The following is a 21893-nucleotide window of genomic DNA, read 5'->3' as shown; positions in this document are numbered from 1 at the left end:
AGCACCACACTTCAGATGTCGAGCATGTGGGGCTGCCCATGGAAGATATGGTGTGTGATGCTCCATCGCAGGATGCCACCCAGCCAGCTAAAGTTTTGGATAAAGGTAAACAACATGTCTCGGGTTTGGATTCCCGTGGCAATAACTGGGTAGATGTACGCGCGAAAAAAGGCAACAGGCTTCTTGCTGGCATGGTGGATATGGTGCCTACTGCCTCACCAGATTCCATGCGTACGTATATGTGCAGGAAAGAAATGTTGTCTTCAGAGCACTCTGCGCTTGCTATGGTTTCCTCTTCTCCCCGTCAACAGCCACCTAGGAGAGTGTATTCGGATGGTCCAAAGGGTCCACCTGCTAAGCTGGCTTTTGATACTAGAGGTAACGTCATTACCCCATGGGATCGTCGTTATCCCCATTCCATCCCCAAGACAACGGATATGCCATCTATCTCCGAATCTAGTCGTCAGAACTCTTTTGCCGTGTTAGCTGATTTTTTGGATGAGGGAGCCCTGGACATTCTCGCAGAAAAGGTCAAATCGTGGCAAGCTGTGCCTCGTACCTGATTTTCTTTTGAATACACATGAAGATAGCCACGTGGAATGTGCGAGGAATTGGTTCTCACCACAAGCAACATGCCATGTGGATTGTATTGCATGAGAATCAGTGGGATGTCTTGTGTGTTGTTGAGCACAAGAGTCACGGTGAAGCAGGAAAAGTTGTGGATTGCCATGGCTTTCATTTGTTCTATGCAGGGACATATACCAGGCATTATTCTGGGGTGCTTATGATTGTACATGAAAAATATCAGCTGGTTCTTATTAAGAATGATGTACATGGCCGCTTTGTGGTGATTGAAGTTTTATTCGAAGGAGAGATCTTATGGTTACTTGGCCTCTATGCTCCGAATGATCCTTTATCTCGCCGGGAGCTTTGCAATACTTTGCAGACTTCCTTGTCCCTTTGCAGACGGGGTTTTTTGATTGGGGATTTTAATATGTGTGTTGATTCTTCACAGTCCACATCAGAGCATTCGGTAATGGATGTGCTGGAAAGTCGTATGTGGTAGGAGTTGGCTCTTGCCGTTCTTAAGCAAGATCTCTGGTCTTGGCTGCACCCTTCTTCTACAGGGTTTACTTTCCATTCTGCCCAGTATGCAACAACATGGTCGCAGTTAGACCGCATGTACATTATGCAGAATGATGATTTCCTTCCTGAGATGCTCGAAATGAAAGTGTTGCAACAATATGCCTTGTCGGACCATTTCCCTCTTCAGCTCGAGCTCCTTGCACAACCCATTGCACCTTTCGAGCAATTTTTGGATAGACTCCCTTTGCGTTTCAACTCGTCTTACTTGAAGCATGCAATGTTTCAGGGCTAGATGCAGCAATTGATTGATCGATTCTTATTGGATTTCTCATCTCAGGGCACTGCTTCGTTTGAAAGATTGCTCTGTAATGTGCAGCGGGTTGCTCGGCAGTATGGGATCCATCATGCCTCTCTTTGTCGGCGGCGTCGACAAGCAGCGGAGGACCTGCTGGCTTTGGTTCATTCTTTGTTGGTGGACACTCCAGATGATGTATTTCTGCTCATTGGCAATGCGTCTGGCTGATCTTATTAAAGAGTTTCAATTGAAATCTTCTCAGCAGGCCAAATTGCAACATCTGACGGAGACTTTGCAAGATAGTGCTTGTCAGACTCATAAGTTCTTTTGAGCTCTCCATGCCTCTCCTGCTCGAGAGAATATGACTAGACTCCAGGATGCAGAAGATCAAATGGTCCTTGATCCGTAGACTATTGTGAATAGGTGTAGGAATTATTTCCTCGACCTTCTTGGTTCCACTTTTCCTCCTTCAGGCCAAATTGCTCATGTATAAAATCTTTTCCAAAGTAATGGCGAATCGGCTCCATAAGCATCTTCCTGCCATTGTGCATCCTCTCCAATATGGTTTTATTAAGGGCAGAAACATTTTGCACAATGTATTAAATGCGCAACTGGCGATTGATTATGCAAGGCATTCTAATTAGGAGGTCGTACTGGTTCAATTTGACCTGGAAAAGGCTTTTGATTATCTCGACTGGTCTTTCATTGTAGAACTTATGTCTACTATGGGCTTTGGTGCTCGGATGTCTCGTCTGATCTACACTATCAGTGCTGCAGCGTCTTCGCGAGTCATGCTGAATGGAGGCGTTACCAAGCCAATTGTCCTTGCCCGCTCTGTCAGACAGGGGTGCCCTTTGAGTCCTTTTTTCTTTGCCCTTGCGACTCATCCAATTCTTTCGATGTTATCTCATATGGCAGCTTCTACTCAATTGGCGGGATTGTCGCTTCCCTCTGGACAACACTTCATTAGTCAATCCTTGGCTGATGATAGCTTTATGATTCTGCGTGCGGACAAGGATAACCTTCGCAAAGCATTAGATGTTTGGGCTCTCTTTGGTAAGGCTTTCGGTCTTCGCATCAATGCTTTGAAATCAGCCATTCTCAATTGTACGGAGTCCAATTTGCAATCATTGGACTGGTAGGGAATGGTTGTTTCCCGTGGCTGCATTGTCAGGCATCTTGGGTACCCTTTGGGTGTTGATGTTCCCCCAAAGCAGCTACTACAGTGGATCTCACAGAAACTGGCAGCTAAGTTTCTGTATTGGAAGTCTCAGGCCTGGCCCTTCCATGTTCGCCTCAAAGTAGCCCAGACAATTATGTTGCCAATGCTCAGATATTTCTTGCCATTGCTGCCCTGGACTACTACTACACTGAATGCTCTTACTCAGTCTATTCGTTTCATGTTATGGAAGAAGGATTCCTTGCATGCAGGCATTTCCTGGATTTCTTGGTCGCATGCGTGCACCCCCAAACGCATGGGTGGAGGGGCTATTTTAGATCCCCAAACTCATATGCTGGCACTCCATTGGTCTCTTTTTCGCGCCATGTGCTCGGATCATCATCCATGGGTCGTTATAGCCCGTTATTTGCTTGAGGATCACAGGCTTCTACATGGTAATACTCAAATCCGGAGTTCTTGGTGGCATGTTCTTAATGCCGATTCTCGGTTCTCCAGTTCTTCTTCATCTCTGCTTGCCCATTTGGTGTGTTCTTGGAGACTGGTCCTCCGTAAGGCTCAGTGGCATCCAACGGAGGATCGTTTAGCCACTAATTCTTTTCAATTGGAATTGTTGGTAGTCTCGCGGTTAATTTCGTGGGAAGGTAAACATGAGCTACGACCAAAATTCAACCGCATGGCATGTTTGGGCTTAACTTCGGTAGCGGATGCCACCCTTGCCAATCGCAATGTGTTGATATCGTTTCGTACAGCCAGGAGGCTTTTCAGGATCCCTCGTGGATGCAGGTATGTATGGGAACAGCTTTTGATGGTGCTCCAGAGCAGACAACCCTTTCTTGCCCTTGCTATGGATCGTCTCGGGCAGGACTGGGACTTTGCAGGCCGGCTGAATTTAGAGAAGGCTTCAGCTAAGCAGGTGTATCATCTTCTGATTAAAGATCATCAATGGCTGGTTACTAAAGCTAATACTCTATGGGGATTGCATAAATCCCGGTCATGGTGGAGGGGAACTGTGATGGAGGGCTGGTTGAACAAGACACCCTTCAAATATAAGGTCTTTCTTTGGAGGGTTATGATTGGTGCTCTTCCGCTTGCTTCAGCTTTTTCCAAGCGTTGAATCTCCAAGAGCAACTGTTTCTGACATGCTCCCTCGAGAGGACTTGCGTCCCTGGCATATGGCAATTTCCTCTGTGTCTTTGCCATGACTTTGTAACTCTTTGGTTGTCTGGTTCTTGTACAGAGTCAATGTGTACACACGATGGGGTAGAGCCATCGTGTATCTTGTAATCATGCACACTTGTACCTTTTTCGTAATTAATACAATTCACTTTTACGAAAAAGAGAGAAAGAAAGAAAGAAAGAAAGAAAGTTATATTAACGTCTACAACAGGCCAAGTTGGCCTATGAGACCAAAATGTTGCATACAAATGTCTGGGAGATTTCAAAAGTCCCAATGAAGCTAACATTTATGCTATGTTGAACTAAATTGAGTAGGTACAAAATGATATCTGGACTAGATACAATCTAGAGGTACTCCCAGTGCGGTGTGGAACTGCTCCTGGGGTGTTCATCCTAAGATGTCCCGCATGGGTCGGTCTAGCATGGAGAGGCTAAAGCGGCGGGGCAGGGCCCTCCGATGGCGGCGTAGTATCCCTTGTATCTTCGACCAGTGTCTTCTGCGGGGACGGGGGCCGGCGAGGCGTGGTCACTGGGCTTTACCTCTCGCTGTGGCTATTTCTAAGGTGGTCCCCGGGGGCCGGGAGGCCGGCTGGGCTGGTGGGGCCTCGGTGGTGGGGAGGGTAGCTGGTATTTGGTAGAAGTCGTTGAGTGTGCGTTGGTTGGTGGCTCCTTGTCTTTGCTCCGTGGTTCGTAGGAGGTGGTCTCTGTGGCGTTGTATTTCCAGTAGAAAGAGCCCCAGGCATCTCTGGTCTTTGAATTCCATCACCTTGGAGAGTGGTCCGAATCCTTCGCTGAATAGGCAGTGGAAGCGTCCCCGGATTTCGTAGTACACTGGGCATCTATAGATATAGTGTTCCTCTGTCTCTGGCTCGAGATGGCAGAGCTGACAGATTCGGTCTTCTAGGGGGAGGGGGTTGGCCCCGTATCTGCCCGTTTTGACCGTAGTTGGTGTGAGGACGTGCGGATCTGTCCGATGGCACTTCTGACCCCGTGAGACAGGTGTGTGTCCATGTAGCTTTGGCGCGTGATGAAGCCGTCCGGGGAGATATGCAGGAAGTGTTCTCGGTAGAAAGCCTTCTTGGTTCCTAGTTCCGATGTGGGGGTCACCCATGTCCTGGCGGTGCCTGTCTGGATGATATCCATTCTGGTGATACGATTTACCTCCTCTCGGCTGAGCTCCAGGTGTGGGCAGTCTAGGCTGTATTGTAGTGGGGGGAGCTGGTCCATGTGTAGGCCATGGAGCCGTAGCCAGGTCTCTGTTCGAGCATACCAGCACTCAGTGTCCCCTTGTGTTGCTAGCTGTTTGGATGACTTCAGGGCGAGTTTGGGGTACCGGTGCCGGGGCAGGTCCCATATTCGGCGCAAGAAGGTCACGGTCTGGAAGAGGGCCTCAGCCACGAGGGGTGGTGCCCCCAGCTTTGCGCGGATGATCTCGTGTGGTACGGAGGGCTTGCTTCGGATCATCCGTGAGATCATAAGTACTAGGGGTCTCTCCATCTGGTCCCATCCCTCATAGGTGGCCTCCTCCTCAGGCAGTGGCTGATCCTGTGGGGCCCTCCGCGTGTGATAGAGATTGGACCCCCATAGGGAGTCCCGTACAGGAGGGTTGGTGTGACCAAGGTGTCAAAAAGCCAGAGTTTTGTCCGGGGTTCCTAGAACTGTATGCGGGCACATGGTTCTCCATTGACCCGAGGGCTGCATAGCCTCGGGTTAGTCTATCTTCCGCGGCTTTTCTCAGGGTAAATCTTGGTCCAGAGAATGTAATCCCCAGATAGACGTATCTTTGGACCACATCCACGGTTTCTCCACCGTATGTGAAGGGGGGTACCAACCGACGGAGCCATTGGGTTGACGTGTTGAACACCATGACCTTGGTTTTCCCCAGGTTCATAGTTAGGTCTTTGTCTTGGCAGAAGGCCTGTAGTGCGTCCAGTTGGCGCTGCAGCCCTTCGGGTGTGCTGGAGATGAGGACTATGTCGTCCGCATATAGTAAGATAGGTATCAGTGTCTCTCCCAGGCTCGATCCCACCTCGCCCAATCTATCTATTTACTTTGAGATCTCATCAATGTAGAGGCCAAATAGGGTGGGCGAGAGTGGGCATCCCTGCTTGACTCCGATGGTGCTGGTGATCTCCTTTGAGAGCCCTCCCGGTGCCCGAACTCGGCCCGTTACCGATTCGTATAGTGCCAGTATCCCCCATCGTATTTCGGCTGGTACCTCCAGTTCCTGTAGTCTCTGCGTGAGCCTCGCTCGTGGGACTGTGTCAAAGGCCTTGCGGAAGTCCATGAAGCAGCAGTACACCCGCCTTCCATGTGCTCTGCCCTCCTCTATGATGGCTCTCAGTGTGAGGATATGGTCAAGGGTGCAGAACCCCCCTCCTAAACCCTGCTTGTCCTGCTGCTCAGTGTTGGTGTTGCTCTGCCCACTTGCTCAGCTCGTGGTCCAGTATGGATCCATAGAGCTTGGCTAGTACATGGCCAACCATGACTATTCGGTAGTTCGTGGGAATCATGGGGTCTCCGGCCTTCAGGATAGGTATTATGGTGTTGGCTGACCAACTGGCTGGGAAGCCTTCGCATAGGGCTCTGTTGAACATGTGTGCTAGGAGAGGTGCCAGTATGTCTCTGGCATGGGTCAAATGCTCTGCTACCAAGCCTTCGTGGTCTTGGGCACGGCCATTTTGGAGTCTGTCAATGGCGTCCCGAACCCGCCCCGTGCTGAAGAATGTGGATGATCCGGGTCTGCTCCCTGGGGGCCGGATTAGCTGGGGCTGCTTGGGTACTTGGTATAGTGAGGTTGCATATGCGTGCCAAGTGTTCGGGGAGGTGATGGGCGTCTGGGCTCGGGGTTCCTGAAATGGCTTCTATGCCTCTTTGCTGTCCTGTCCTAAGAATAGCTGGTAGAATTCGTGTTCCACTTTGGAGAGGTAGGCTCGTTTCTTCCGTTGCACTAGGCGACGGAAGATCAAGCGTGCCTGTTTATGCGTGTGTACTCCCCGTGCTTCGTCCTGTTGAAGACAGAGCCGGGTTTCCCTGCACTTTGCGTCGTACCAGCTATTCTGTGGGACATTCTTGTTCGGAGGGGTGGGGTGGGGGGAGGGGGATGTGTGGGGCAAGTATTCGGCAGCTGAGGTGTGTAGTGTGCTCACCAACTGTGATGTGACCTCCTCCAGGGGTGCGTGGGGGTTCATTTCTTGCAGGCTCCAATAGAGATGGTCGGAGTATGCGCTCGCAGTTAGCCTGGTAAAGTGGTACCTGGGTAATCTTGGGGGGTTGCTTGCTGGGGGGGTTAGGTCATACCTGCAGGTTATGTCAAATTGTAGGTATGCATGATCGGTAGCCACTGCGAGTGGGCGAGGTGATATTTTAAAGGACTGGACGTCGGGGATAAGTGATAGAGGGCCGAGGATATAGTCCACTGTGCTTGCTCCTAGTTTCTGTGTGGGTGCTCCATGTGCCCCCCGTCCGATGCAGTTGGCCGCGTGCTTGTGTGGGAAGCATGTGAGGGCATCCGACCCGGGCCATCTGTCGAGGCCGTTGAGGATGGCCAGTCCGTGTGCCCCCCCTAACGCCAGTAGGTGTTCGCCATATTCGGTGCAGTCAGCTGTGTCCTGTGACGCCTGGTTGAGTCCTATCTTCTCTGGTGCAATCTCTTTGTACATGTGGTCTTCGCTCTCGAAGAAGGGGGTCTGCCTTTGTGCTGTGCGTGCGTTGAAGTCTCCAGCCAACATGACATCCCCCAAGTTGGAGTAGTGCATGATATCTTTGTACAATGGTAGGTATGGTGACTCGGCCTTCTGTGGTGCGTATGGGGAGTGTCCTGGTGGGAAATAGCACACCGCCATGTATATGTCTCAGGGGCGATCTGTGTGTATCCGGATCCACATGAACCGGGCTTCCTCATCTTTCCGCATGACTTGCACCATGGGTTGTAGCTCCTCCCTGTACAACACAACCACCCCTCCGGACCCTCGGGTCCCTCCTTTTGTTCGGGCTCTAGGGCGGCATGCCGTCTCCCATCTAAATCCCCTCACTTCTGGTAAGTAGGTGCCTGGGCTTTGGTGGGTTTCTGTGTAGAGGACGATGTCCTTGCAGGTGAAGGTCTCTTGGAATAATCTTGCATCTGTCTTCATAGCTCCGTTGCAATTCCACACTGCAAAACTCAGGTGGGTCTCATAGACCGCGCCCCGTCATTGGCGCTTATCTGTGATGATGACCCGACCATCTCTGTATACTGCCCATTTTCCCGCTTTGCGAGCCTCCAGGATCTGTGGCATGCATTCTTTACGGTGTGCCACCTGTGCAGGTGTGAGGTCATCCTCCAGGTAGACTTTTTCCCCTTTTAGAGCTGTCCTTTTAGAGAGGAAGACTCGTCTGGATTCTAAGTTGGCAAATTTGAGGATAAGAGGCCTTCCCTTGGTGAGGTCTTTCCCTACACGCCATGCATTCTCCACTATTTGAGGGTCCTCTACTCCCAGCTTTCCACATATCTGTTGGGCATCTGCCAGGGGGCTATCCCCTTCCTTCCATCCGACCACCCGGATGTGGAGCGCTCTAAGCTTTCTCCTTTTCTCCTCCTCCAGTGTTGCATTCACACACAGAGAGAGAGAGAGAGAGAGAGAGAGAGAGAGACGCCTGCGCCGTTCCTTCCTCCCGTGAGCTCTTCGGCATGTGATCCGCACAAGTGGTGATACAATATGGCTGGTCTGGATATGGCTTTTATAGACCAAACGGTGGCAGCCCTTGGTCCGGATTCTGATACACAAGAACCAGAGGAGATGGTTCCTTGCACAGAGGAGATGTCCCCTGGTCCTGACTTCCAGCCTGCGGGCAAATGCACCAAGTATACTTTGGAAGAGACAATGGATCATCAAGATCGTTCTTATTCTCAGGTTGCCTCGGATTTTGTGGAGTCTCAGGATGTTGACTGGGAGCATTTGGTGGAGTTTGCCAACACTCTGCTTGGCGATTATGTTCAACATAATCATGAAGCGTTTTCTGACTTTGGCACTGAAGATGTTCAGGAAGCCACTGTGGACCCGAGAAATGTCTTGCGCTCTTTTTCAGTGTTTTATGAACGTGTTGTTATACTCTTCTTCACTGGTAGAATCCCAGTGCTTTCCAGTATTCGCCAGTGGCTGCACAGTCTGCTACAAGGGGAGTGTGTTGAAGAGATTTTTGTTGGGCCCCGAGGCTTTTATGAGGTGCTGTTGAAATCTGAGATCCTTGTCACTTGACAAACGGGGTTTTTTGATGGGGGATTTTAATATGTGTGTTGATTCTTCACAGTCCACATCAGAGCATTCGGTGATGGATGCTCTGGAAAGTCGTGTGTGGAATGCGTTTGCTCTTGCCGTACTTAAGCAAGATCTCTGGTCTTGGCTACACCCTTCTTCTACAGGGTTTACTTTCCATTCTGCGCAGTATGCAACTACATGGTCGCGGTTGGACCGCATGTACATCATGCAGAATGATGATTTTCTTCTTGAAATGCTAGAAATGAAAGTGTTGCAGCAATATGCCTTGTCAGACCATTTCCCTCTACAGCTTGAGATGCTTGCACAACCCATTGCACCTTTTAAGCAATTTCTGAATAGACTCCCTTTGCATTTCAACTCGTCTTATTTGAAGCATTCAATCTTTCGGGGCTATATGCAGCAATTGATTGATAGATTCTTATTGGACTTCTCCTCTGAGGGCAATGCTTCGTTTGAACGATTGCTCTCTAATGTGCAGTGGGTTGTTCGGCAGTATGGGATCCATCATGCCTGTCTTTGTCGGCGGCCTCGACAAGCAGCGGAGGACTTACTGGCTTTGGTTCGTTCTCTGCTGGTGGACACTCCAGATGATGTATTTTTGCTGCCATTGGCGATGCGTTTGGCTGATCTTATTAAACAGTTTCAGTTGAAATCTTATCAGCAGGCCAAATTGCAAAATTTGACTGAGAATTTGCAAGATAGTGCTTGTCAGACTCATAAGTTCTTTCGAGCTCTACATGCATCTCGTGCTTGAGAAAATATGGCTAGACTCCAGGATCCAGAAGGTCAAATGGTCATTGATCCTCAGACTATTGTGAATATGTGTAGGAATTATTTTCTAGACCTTCTTGGTTCTTCTCCTTCACCTTCTGACCAAGTTGGTCATGCACGCTCAGTTTTCTATGATTTGGTCCGCAATCAGGTTCCACATGACATGCAAACTACTTTGGAGACAGATATTTGTGAGGTAGAGGTTATGGATGTTTTGTTACACCTGCCCAAGGATAAAAGTCCCGGTTGGGACAGTCTCACTAATGAAATCTTTGAGGCTTTTACTACTCAACTGGTGAAACCATTGACGACTATGTTTCAGTAGGTTTGGGAAACGGGGTTCATACCTTCCTCATGGAAAGGAGGTCTTATCAAACTGCTTCCAAAAGTTCCTTCTCCGTCAATGTTGCAACATTGGAGACCAATTTCTTTGATGGGTTCGATATATAAAATCTTTTCCAAAGTGATGGCCAATCGGCTCCACAAGCATCTTCCGGCCATTGTGCACCCTCTTTAATATGGTTCCATTAAGGGCCGAAATATTTTGCATAATATCTCAAATGTGCAAATGGCTATTGATTATGCAAGGCACTCTAATCAGGAAGTGGTATTGATTCAATTGGACCTGGAAAAGGCTTTTGATTATTTAGACTGGTCGTTCATTGCTACCGAGCCATTTGTCCTTTCACGCTCTGTGAGACAGGGTTGCCCTTTGAGTCCTCTTTTTTTTGCCCTTGCGACTCATCCGGTTCTTTCGATGTTATCATCTATGGCAGCTTCGACTCAATTGGTTGGATTGTCTCTTCCTTTTGGACAGCACTTCATTAGTCAATCTTTGGCTGATGACAGCTTTATGATTTTGCGTGCGGACAAGGATAATCTTCGCAAAGCATTAGGTGTTTGGACGCTCTTTGGTCAGGCGTCTGGTCTTCATATCAATACTTTCAAATCAGTCATTCTCAATTGCACGAAGTCAGATTTACAGTCATTGGGCTGGTAGGGACTGGTTGTTCCCCGTGGTTCCCTTATTAGGCATCTTGGGTACCCTCTTGGTGTTGATGTTCGGCCAAAGCAAGTACTAGAGTGGATTTCACAGCAACTGGCAGCCGAGTTTCTATATTGGAAGTCGTAGCCTTGGCCCTTCCATGTTCGCCTCAAAGTGGCTCAGACAATTATGTTGCCAATGCTCACATATTTCTTGCCATTGCTGCCTTGGACTACTACTACTTTGAATGCTCTTACTCAGTACATTCGTTTCATGTTAGGGAAGGACTCCCTGCATGCAGGCATTTCATGGATTTATTGGTCGCATGCATGTACCCCCAAATGCATGGGTGGTGGGGCTATTTTGGATGCCGAAACTCATATGCTAGCACTTCGTTGGTCTTTTTTTCGTGCCATGTGCTTGGATCATCACCCGTGGGTCGTTATAGCCCATTATTTTCTTGAGGATCACGGGTTTGTGCATGGTAATACCCAAATTCGGAGCTCCTGGTGGCATGTTCTTAATGTAGACTGTCGGTTTTCTAGTCCTTTCTCATCCTTGCTTGCTCATTTAGTATGCTCTTGGAAATTTGGTTTTTCAGAAGGCTCGGTGGCATCCGGCGGAGGACCGCTTACATACTAACTCTTTTCAACTGGAATTGTTGGCAGCCTCGCGATTACTCTCTTGGGAAGGCAAACATGAGCTTAGACCAAAATTTAACCGCATGGCACGCTTGGGCTTGACTTCAGTTCAGTTGCCACCCTTGCTAGTCGTAATGTGTTGATATCGTTTCGTACAGCCAAGAGGCTTTTCAGAATCCTTCGTGGATACCGTGATTTATGGGAACAGCTTTTGCTAGTGCTCCAGAGCAGACAATCTTTTCCTGCCCTTGCTTTGGGTCGTCCTTGGCAAGATTGGGACCTTGCAGGTCGGCTGAATTTGGAAAAGGCCTCAGCTAACCATGTGTATCATCTTCTGATTAAAGATCATCAATGGCTGGTTACTAAAGCCAATACTGTATGGGGATTGCGTAAATCTCAGTCATGGTGGAAAACAACTGTGATGGAGGATTGGTTGAACAAGACACCTTTCAAATCTCTAACGGCAATTGTTTCTTTTGCACCACCAGTGTGGAATCGGCCCGTCATCGATTTATTTCTTGCCCTCTCGCTAAGAATATTTGGTCACTCTTGTCAGCGGTTTGGTGAGCAATGGTTGGTTTCTTGCTAAGCCCTTTTGATTGGGTTTTTGTACAGTCCAAATACCCCACATCGGCACAGTCGCATATGAAGATCTTGTTTCACTTTCTTAGATATTGGGGCTGCTGGCACAATTGGACCACTCGGAATGCCTTTCTTTTTGATTCGGCCTCTAATGTTCCGGGACATATTGCGAGGCTTAAAGGTCTCCTGCATTGGCATATAGATCTCATTTGCCACTCTGACTTACGCCCTCGGGAGGACTTACTTCCCTGGCATATGGCAATTTCCTCTGCGCCTTTGCCATGACTTTTGTAACTCGATGGCTTAGACCCATCGTGTATCTTGTAATCATGTAAACTTGTATCTTCTTTCGTAATTAATGCAATTACCTTTTACGAGAGAGAGAGAGAGAGAGAGAGAGAGAGAGAGAGAGAGAGAGGGGGAGGGAGGGAGGGAGGGAGGGAGGGAGGGAGGGAGAGGGGGGGGGGAGGGAGGAAGGGAGGGAAGGAGTGAGGGAGGGAGGGAGAGAACAAGATTGAGCGAGCGATGGTAACATGTAGCGATGGCAATGGCGGATCAGATTAGCCCTGTTCTGCAGGTGCGCCTCCCTGCCTTGTGCATAGCCTGAGCTCTTCCCTCAGGGCTGTGCAGGTTCGACTTGGCCCTGCGTACAGAAGGAACGCGAGAGAGAGAGAGTGAGAGAGAGCCGTCTTCCGTGCCCGACGAACCTGGCCCTGCGTACAGAAGCAACGCGAGAGAAAGAGAGCGAGAGAAAGCCGTCTTCTCTGCCCGACACGTCGAATCCTGCCGCTGCTTTCTAGAGGTCCCTTTTTTGTCCTGCGCGCACTGTCCCAGCACCCTCGGGTATCATCATTGAGCTGATCTGCATCGTGACATTCCTCTGGCACACTGCCCTGTGTCTGACTCCGAGGATTTGTCTGTGACGGCCTGCTCTAATCCCAGAAGGAGACAGATTGTGTTCAAGTCTGTACAAACAGTACTGCAGAATATAGATTTGTGCAGAGGACCTAAGGTAGAAGGACCTGCAGAGAGAGAGAGAGAGCGCCCTGTAAATAGCTTCAGATCTCGGGTTAAAGTGGTGATACAATATGGCTGGTCTGGATATGGCCTTTATCGACCAAACAGTGGCAAACCTTGTTTCGGATTCTGAAACAGAGGAACCAGAGGATATGGTTCGTTGCACAGAGGAGATGCCACTTGGTCCTGACTTCCAGCCTGCGGGCAAACGCACCAAGCATACTTCGGAAGACACAATGGATCATCAGGAACGTTCTTATGCTCAGGTTGCTTCTGATTCTATGGATTCTCAGGATGTTGACTGGGAGCATTTGTTGGAGTTTGCCAACACTCTGTTTGGTGATTATGTTCAACATAATCATGAAGCGTTTTCTGGCTCTAAAATTGAAGATCTTCTGGAAGGCACTGTGGATCCTAAAAATGTGTTGTGCTCATTCTCAGTGTTTTATGAACGTGCGGTTATACTCTTCTTCACTGGTAGGATCCCAGTGCTTTTCTATATTTGCCAGTGGCTGCAAAGTCTACTACAAGGGAAGTGTGTTGAAGAGATTTTTGTTGGGCCCCAAGGCTTTTATGAGGTGGTGTTGAAATCCGAGCAGCATTGTGCCGATCTGCTGACTAAACTGCCATTGTTCTTTGATTGCCGTTTGGTTCACGTTGTGCCATGGCGCCCAATGGCGCTTGCTTCAACATGAATGCCCGGTGTGGGTTGAGGTGGAAAACTGTCTGGCTGTCTATTGGCCACTGTTAAAGGATGCCATGGCCGTTGTGGGCACTGTTTTGGTGCCCCCGAGCCTAAGGGCCACGAATCGTAACCGTTTGTGTATGTTATGGGACACTGCTCGGAAAAGGCCTGCTTGGTTACGTCTTAATTGCTCTGGTATGCATCCTTTGCACTTTCGTTTGAAATGGGGTAACTTTGGAGGGCATTGTTTTCGTGTGAAAAATTGGGGTATTTTATGGCCGAATGTCCAGCGAAGCAACCGACTTCAGATGTTGAGCATGTTTTGCCTCCCATGGAAGATATGGTGCTTGATGCTCCGTCGCAGGATGCGACCTAGCCACCTAAAGTTTTGGATAAAGGCAAACAACATGTTTCCGGTTTGGATTCCTGTGACAATGATTGGGTAGATGTACGTGCCAAGAAAGGTAAAGGTTTGATGGTGGTATGGCGGATACTGTGCCTAATGCTTCACAAGATTCCTTGCGTACTTATATGCGCAGGAAAGACATGTTGTCTTCAGAGCACATTGCTCATGCTATGGTCTCCTCTGTTCCTCGCAATCAGCCCACTAGGAAAGTATATACAGATGGTCCGAAGGGCCCACCTGCTAAGTTGGCTTTTGATGCTAGAGGTAACGTGATTACCCCATGGGATCCTCGTTATCCCCGTTCCATTCCCAAGACAGTGGATACACCGTCTACCTCTAAATCTGGTCGTCGGAACACTTTTGCCGTGTTACCTGATTTTTTGGATGAGGGAGTTCTTGACATTCTAGCAGAAAAGGTTAAATCGAGGCAAGCTTTGCCTCGTTCCTGATTTTACTTTTTTGAATACACATGAAGATAGCCACGTGGAATGTGCGAGGCATTTGTTCTCGTCATAAGCAACACGCCATGTGGACTATATTGCATGAGAATCAATGGAATGTCTTGTGTGCGGTAGAGCACAAGAGTCACAGTGAAGCTGGAAAAGTTGTGGATTGCCATGGGTTTCGATTGTTTTATGCAAGGACACACGCCGGGCATTATTCTGGTATGCTTATGATTGTACATGAGAAATATCAGCCGGTTCTTATTAAAAACGATGTACATGGCCGCTTTGTGGTGGTTGAAGTTTTATTTGAAGGAGAGATCTTATGATTACTTGAGCTCTATGCTCCGAATGACCCCTTATCTCGCCGGGATCTTTGGAATACTTTGCAAACCTCCTTGTCACTTAGCAGACGGGGTTTTTTGATGGGGGATTTTAATGTGTGTTGATTCTTCGCAGTCCACATCAGAGCATTCAGTGATGGACGCTCTGGAAAGCCATGTGTGGAATGCGTTTGCTCTTGCTGTACTTAAGTAAGATCTTTGGTCATGGCTGCACCCTTCTTCTATAGGGTTTACTTTTCATTCTGTGTAATATTCAACTACATGGTCGCGGTTGGACGGCATGTACATCATGCAGGATGATGCTTTTCTTCTTGAGATGCTGGAAATGAAAGTGTTGCAGCAATACCCCTTGTTGGACCATTTTCCTCTACAGCTTGAGACGCTTGCACAACCCATTGCACATTTTAAGCAATTTCTGGATAGACTCCCTTTGTGTTTCAACTCGTCTTATTTGAAACATTCAATCTTTCAGGGTTATATGCAGCAATCGATTGATAGATTTTTATTGGACTTCTCCTCTGAGGCAATGCTTCTTTTGAACAATTGCTCTCTAATGTGCAGCGGGTTGTTCGGCAGTATGGGATCCATCATGCCTCTCTTTGTCGGCGGCATCGACAAGTAGTGGAGAAATTACTGGTTTTGGTTCGTTCTCTACTGGTGGAGACTCCAGATGATGTATTTCTGCTGCCATTGGCTATGCGTTTGGCTGATCTTATTAAAGAGTTTTAGTTGAAATCTTATCAGCAGGCCAAATTGCAAAATTTGACTGAGAATTTGCAAGATAGTGCTTGTCAGACTCATAAGTTTTTTCTAGCTCTCCATGCATCTCCTACTCGAGAGAATATGACGAGACTCCAGGAAGCAGAAGGTCAAATGGTCATTGATCCTCAGACTATTGTGAATATGTGTAGGAATTATTTTCTAGACCTTCTTGGTTCTACTGTTTCAGCTTCTGACCAAATTACTCATGCTCTCTCAGTTTTCTATGATTTGGTCCGCAATCAGGTTCCACATGACATGCAAACTACTTTGGAGATAGATATTCGTGAGGCGGAGTTTATGGATGTTTTGTTATACTTGCCCAAGGATAAAAGTCCCGGTTGGGATGGTCTCACCAATGAATTCTTTCAGGCTTTTGCTACCCGACTGGTGAAACCATTGATGGCTATGTTTCAGCAGGTTTGGGAAACGGGATTAATGCCTTCCTCATGGAAAGAAGGACTTATCAAACTGTTTCCAAAAGTTCCTTCGCCGTCTATGTTGAAACATTGGCGTCCAATTTCTTTGATGGGTCTTTGTATAAAATCTTTTCCAAAGTAATGGCGAATCGGCTCCATAAGCATCTTCCTGCCATTGTGCATCCTCTTCAATATGGTTTCATTAAGAGCCGAAACATTCTACATAATGTCTTAAATGTGCAAATGGCTATTGACTATGCAAGGCACTCTAATTAGGAGGTGGTCTTGATTCAATTGGACCTTGAAAAGGCTTTTGATTATTTAGACTGGTCTTTCATTGTAGAACTTATGTCTACTATGGGCTTTGGTACTCGGATGTCTCGTTTGATCTATACCATTAGTGTTGCGGTTTCTTTGCGAGATATGCTTTTGATTATTTAGACTGGTCTTTCATTGTAGAACTTATGTCTACTATGGGCTTTGGTACTCGGATGTCTCGTTTGATCTATACCATTAGTGTTGTGGTTTCTTTGCGAGATATGCTGAATGGTGGTGTTACCGAGCCATTTGTCCTTGCATGCTCTGTGAGACAGGGGTTCCCTTTGAGTCCTCTCTTTTTTGCCCTTGGGACTCATCTGGTTCTTTCAATGTTATCTCATATGGCAGCTTCTTCTCAGTTGGTTAGATTGTCTCTTCATTTTGGACAGCACTTCGTTAGTCAATCCTTGGCTGATGACAGCTTTATGATTTTGCGTGTGGACAAGGATAATCTTCGCAAAGCATTAGATGTTTAGACTCTCTTTGGTCATGCTTCTGGTCTTCATATCAATGCTTTGAAATCAGCCATTATCAGTTGCACAGAGTAAGATTTGCAGTCATTGGAATGGCAGGGAATGGTTGTTCCCCGTGGTTCCATTGTCAGGCATCTTGGGTATCCTTTGGGTGTTGATGTTCGGCCAAAGCAACTACTAGAGTGGATTTCACAGAAACTGGTAGCTAAGTTTATGTATTGGAAGTCAAAGGCTTGGCCCTTTCATGTTCGCCTCAAAGTGGCTCAGACAATTATGTTGCCAATGCTCACATATTTCTTGCCATTGCTGCCTTGGACTACTACTACGTTGAATGCTCTTACTCAATACATTTGTTTCATGTTATGGAAGGAGGACTCGTTGCATGCAGGCATTTCATGGATTTCTTGGTCACATGCATGTATCCCTAAACGCATGGCTGGTGGGGCTATTTTGGATGCCGAAACTCATATGCTGGCACTCCGTTGGTCTCTTTTTCGTGGCATATGCTTGGATCATCAGCCGTGGGTCTTTATAGCCCGTTATTTTCTTGAGGATCACGGGCTTGTGCATGATAATATCCAAATTCAGAGCTCCTGGTGGCATGTTCTTAATGCAGACTCTGGCTTCTCTAGTCCTTCATCATCTTTGCTTGCCTATTTAGTATGTTCCTGGAAACTGGTTCTGTAGAAGGCTCAGTGGCATCCAACAGAGGACCACTTAGCTACTAACTCTTTTCAACTGGAATTGTTGGCAGCCTTGCGGTTACTTTCTTGGGAAGGCAAACATGAGCTCAGACCAAAATTTAACCGCATGGCACGTTTGGGCTTGACTTCAGTTGCAGATGCCACCCTTGCCAGTCGCAATGTGTTGATATCGTTTCGTACAGCTAGGAGGCTTTTCAGGATCCCTCGTGGATATAGGGATTTATGGGGACAGCTTTTGATGGTGCTCCAGAGCAGACAACCCTTTCCTGCCCTTGCTTCGGATCGTCCCTGGCAGCACTGGGACCTTGCAGGCCCGCTGAATTTAGAAAAGGCTTCAACTAACCAGGTGTATCATCTTCTGATTAAAGATCATCAATGGCTGGTTACTAAAGCTAATACTGTATGGGGATTGTGTAAATCCCGGTCATGGTGGAGGGTAACTGTAATGGAGGGCTGGTTGAATAAGACACCTTTTAAATGTAAGGTCTTTATTTGGAGGGTGATGATTTGTGGTCTTCCTCTTGCTTCAGCTCTTTTCAAGCGTGGAATCTCCAACGACAATTGTTTCTTTTGCACCACCAGTGTGGAATCGGTTCGTCATCGATTTATTTCTTGCCCTCTCGCTAAGAAAATCCGGTCACTTTTGTCAGTGGTTTGGCGAGCAGTGGTTGGTTTCTTGCAAAGCCCTTTTGATTCGGTTTTTGTGCGGCGCAAATATCCCACACCGGCACAGTCGCATATGAAGATCTTGTTTCACTTTCTTAGATACTGGGGGTGTTGGCACAATTGGACCATTCGTAATGCTTTTCTTTTTGATTCAGCCTCTAATGTTCAGGGACATATTGCTAGGCTTAAAGGTCTCTTGCATTGGGAGATAGATCTCATTTGGCACTCTGACTTACTCCCTTGCGAGGACTTACTTCCTTGGCATATGGCAAACTCCTATGCGTCTTTGCCATGACTTTTGTATCTCTTTTGTCGTTTAGTACTTTATAAATATAACATCCATTACGAAAAAGAGAGAGAGAGAGAGAGAGAGAGAGGGGGTCCAAGACAAAGAGAGAAGGTTGCCATAGCTTCTACAACAGTTGATAGCCATTTTAGATTTGCAACCAGCAAGAGACCCTCCAAGAGCAGGTGACACCCCGTGAAGAGACTACAACAGTAGGTGACAATATTTTGAGAGCTGTTTCAGCCAAACAACATTATATTTTGTGTGTTCCATAGGTGGAGAGAGCTTTCATGGTTGTCTAGACAAGGCAACAACTAATTTTTTCCATTTTCTTGTGATGGAAGTTTAAATTTCTTTCTTTGACATTCTCTCTCATCGTATAGCCATTTCTCAATTCCCCATAGCATTTTCCAGTAGTTTGAGTCATCGAGGTGGAGATATTGGAAAATCTTTGCCGTAAATCCTAATTTATAGCAGACATTAGGGTTTGACAACCACCTTGGGATGCGTGCTTAGAATTGAGGGCCTAGAAAACTTGAATTCCAACAATGAAAATCAATGAATTTCAAGGAGATTCAAGAGACCAGCCAGCCAATTTCAAGTTAGGACCAAAGTTGTCTCACAAGGAGCAAGGTGAATACCAATTCCCCAAGCAAACCAAGGGGTGAATTGGTTTGAATGCTTGTTGGTCGGTTTTAACAGCAAGAGGCACTTGGATTAGTGGAGGGGATCAGAGAAGCTTAGTTGTACCCCATCCATTTGTAATAAAAGCTAAAGCAATATTGCAAGGGGCACCAGTTTTGGGGCTGTTTGTCCAAGTTAAAAGTCGTAAAGTGTGCATTTCAATTTATGTGAATTAATTACTTGCTGTAGCAGGTTAGTATCACCCTATCTGAGGAGGAAGGCTGGTTTCAATGTCATATTTATATTCAAAGTTAATGTTGGTCATAGATAATGGACCATGATGCATGTAAATATAGATGTTATGTTGAGTGTTCATTTGTATCGTGTAGGATCATAGATCCCAACCAATGTGTGTTTTTTAAGTTACATGAGTTTTATATGTAATATGTAGATATATGTATGTGCATGGACATGTACACACACACACACACACACACACACACATTTCTAACTTTATGAAACTTGTACGAAACCTATGAAACATGTTTCATACCTCTTGTTTCAGAAACTCCTGGCAACTTTGGTTGTCTCTAGTGTCTATTATCTCTGCTGTGTGCCATGTGTGATCTTTGTTGACCTTAGCACCTTTTCTTCTTTTTTCTCCTTTCTTCTTGTTGCTTGTGTGGGCCATCAATTTTCACACCGGATTTGTGCTCAAATGGGCCTAAGCTATGATATCCTGGGAGAAAACCGAATGCGAAAACACAGAGTCACATTTAACTTGCGAAGATGGAGGGGGGACATCATAGCTCTCATAATTCAACCACATGCATGGTGAGTATATGCAATTCATTGAATACAACCAGATCAAAGATCACTTCACATTATGCCTCACTGGTCCTCTATGTAGGTTAATGGGTGGACATGTAAACATCCATGTTTTAAAGGGTTTCATGTACTGATGAGCTATTAATTATGCTCAAAGTTCCTTAAATTCCTTGAAATATAACATCTGATAGAGCTAACATTGTGATGGAATATCTGGAATTGAGATTTTATATTTCTTGTGCCTGAACATTGCTATAATAAGCAAACCTTGTTCTAGTTACTGTTTGTTTATAAAAGAAATTGTACGCATAGATTTGAAGCTGTACAATTGCCAAGTGATGTTTCTTAATAAACATGCTATTCAAAATATGCTGATCTAATAAAACTTGATTAGTATAATTCTACGCCTTAGATGCTTGACTTTGTTTTGTTTTATTGGTTTTATTTGTGTTGTGTTGTTTTGTTTTTTTTTTTTTTTGGGGGGGGGGGGGGTGTTATATATCTTACAGGCAAGAACAACTAACTTGCTTCAACTACCAGATTCCTTGCAAGATTCTTCAAACATTGTAGTATTTCAGGTTGTGCTTCAGGTTATGTTTTAGTTTCTGATTGTTTTTCCATTTGAAATCTAGCTACGCATTGCAAATGAATGGTTTATTTGAGCCATTATAGATTCACGTTTTTACATGTGTGCTCTTTGTATGGTTTTTGGCAGTTCAACTTCAAGTTGCCATTTGAAATCGACCTAGTGTTTGTCTCTGGAAACAGCAGCAATGAGACTGATGTACAAGCACGTGTCCAAGATCTCTCAGGTATTTGACTGCTTAGAAAGAGAATTTTCATTTTCCGCAGTCTTACAAAGTTAAATCACTGTTGATTCTGAGTTTTATCTTTTAGAGGGCATAGATGCATTCCTTTGAATATTATTGCATGAAAGAAGCTAAAGCCTAAAGGTTATGATTATCAAAAGATTGCAAAGTAGACGTGCTAGTATTATGATCATCTCTTGTTTGTCAGCCCCATCAGTGTGTTAGTGGTGCACATGATGAGCACCCTCAGCCAGTTAGTAATTCATGTCCATTCGTTATCTGGGTCTTTTGGTTGCTTTGTGATTGCCCATTCTTTTTGGAGATAGTTTCACATGGCATCCCGCTTGCCTATGTATAGGCATCCTGCCTTCGGGGCAGCACCATTGCACCTCACTCTTCTCTTCCAGGGCCGCTCTGTTTTAATTTCAGCTTATTGGGCTGTTTGCCTTCCTCATGCCCTTTAAACCATAGTGGCTACTAAATGAACTGGCAATAAAGAAATTTAACTTGGTTTATTCACACATTGTATCATCTCTATGTTCGATCCCGCATGCTGTCTATTGCTGCTTGTGTCCATATACAACAGTGCTTTTACTGTTTGAGGATGCATAGCGCTGTGATTTCATTCCACAATGTTGCCTATTTTTCCTTTTCCTTCATTTATTTTTGTCCTTTTGTCGCTAGAATCAGACTTTTCATGCATCATTTGCTATTTTCAGCATGGTGATGCACTTTCCCACTCTTTTCACCAGGTGAAGCTGATTTTTGTTAGTGACTGCTGCTCCTCCATTTTGTGTGCTGATTTTGAGGGACTACTGCTGTATTTTCCTCTCAGCTTGTTGTGTTTTGCTATCAGTCCAGCTTGCCTTCATGATTGGCATTTACCTTGATATCTGGAGTCAGAGTTGTTATGCAATCCATGTTTTCAGGTTTGACCAGATCTGAGGTAGTGCCCTCAGCAATTGCGTGAGGAGATCACACTGATACTCTTTGACTTAAGGAAGCTCTGATATCATATGAGGTATAGCTAAGGTTTGGAGAGGAAACCAAAAGTGTATGATAGGACTAACACAACAAATGCAGCAAAACACAAATGAAGAAGGAAGGGAAACATGGCAATTATGGCCCCTTGAGCATA

General features: G+C 46.3%; 1 protein-coding gene across 2 annotated transcripts in view; it reads left to right on the top strand.

Annotated features, from left to right (window-relative positions):
• Positions 1-21893, top strand: part of LOC148022293 (mannosyl-oligosaccharide glucosidase GCS1-like) — a 188767-nt gene that overhangs the window by 57146 nt on the left and 109728 nt on the right. For both annotated transcript variants that reach the window (XM_087697922.1, XM_087697921.1), the window contains exons 7-8: positions 20456-20524; positions 20662-20758. In XM_087697922.1, the coding sequence (XP_087554048.1) occupies positions 20456-20524; positions 20662-20758 (166 nt within the window). The remainder of the gene's footprint in view (positions 1-20455; positions 20525-20661; positions 20759-21893) is intronic.

The sequence above is a fragment of the Lygodium microphyllum genome, chromosome 17 (assembly GCF_053477565.2).
Source record: "Lygodium microphyllum isolate KBCC chromosome 17, Lygodium_microphyllum_v1.1.10, whole genome shotgun sequence".
Lineage (NCBI taxonomy): Eukaryota > Viridiplantae > Streptophyta > Polypodiopsida > Schizaeales > Lygodiaceae > Lygodium > Lygodium microphyllum.
The sequence above is the reverse complement of the archived record's forward strand: the minus strand, read 5'-3'. Positions and strand labels throughout refer to the sequence as shown.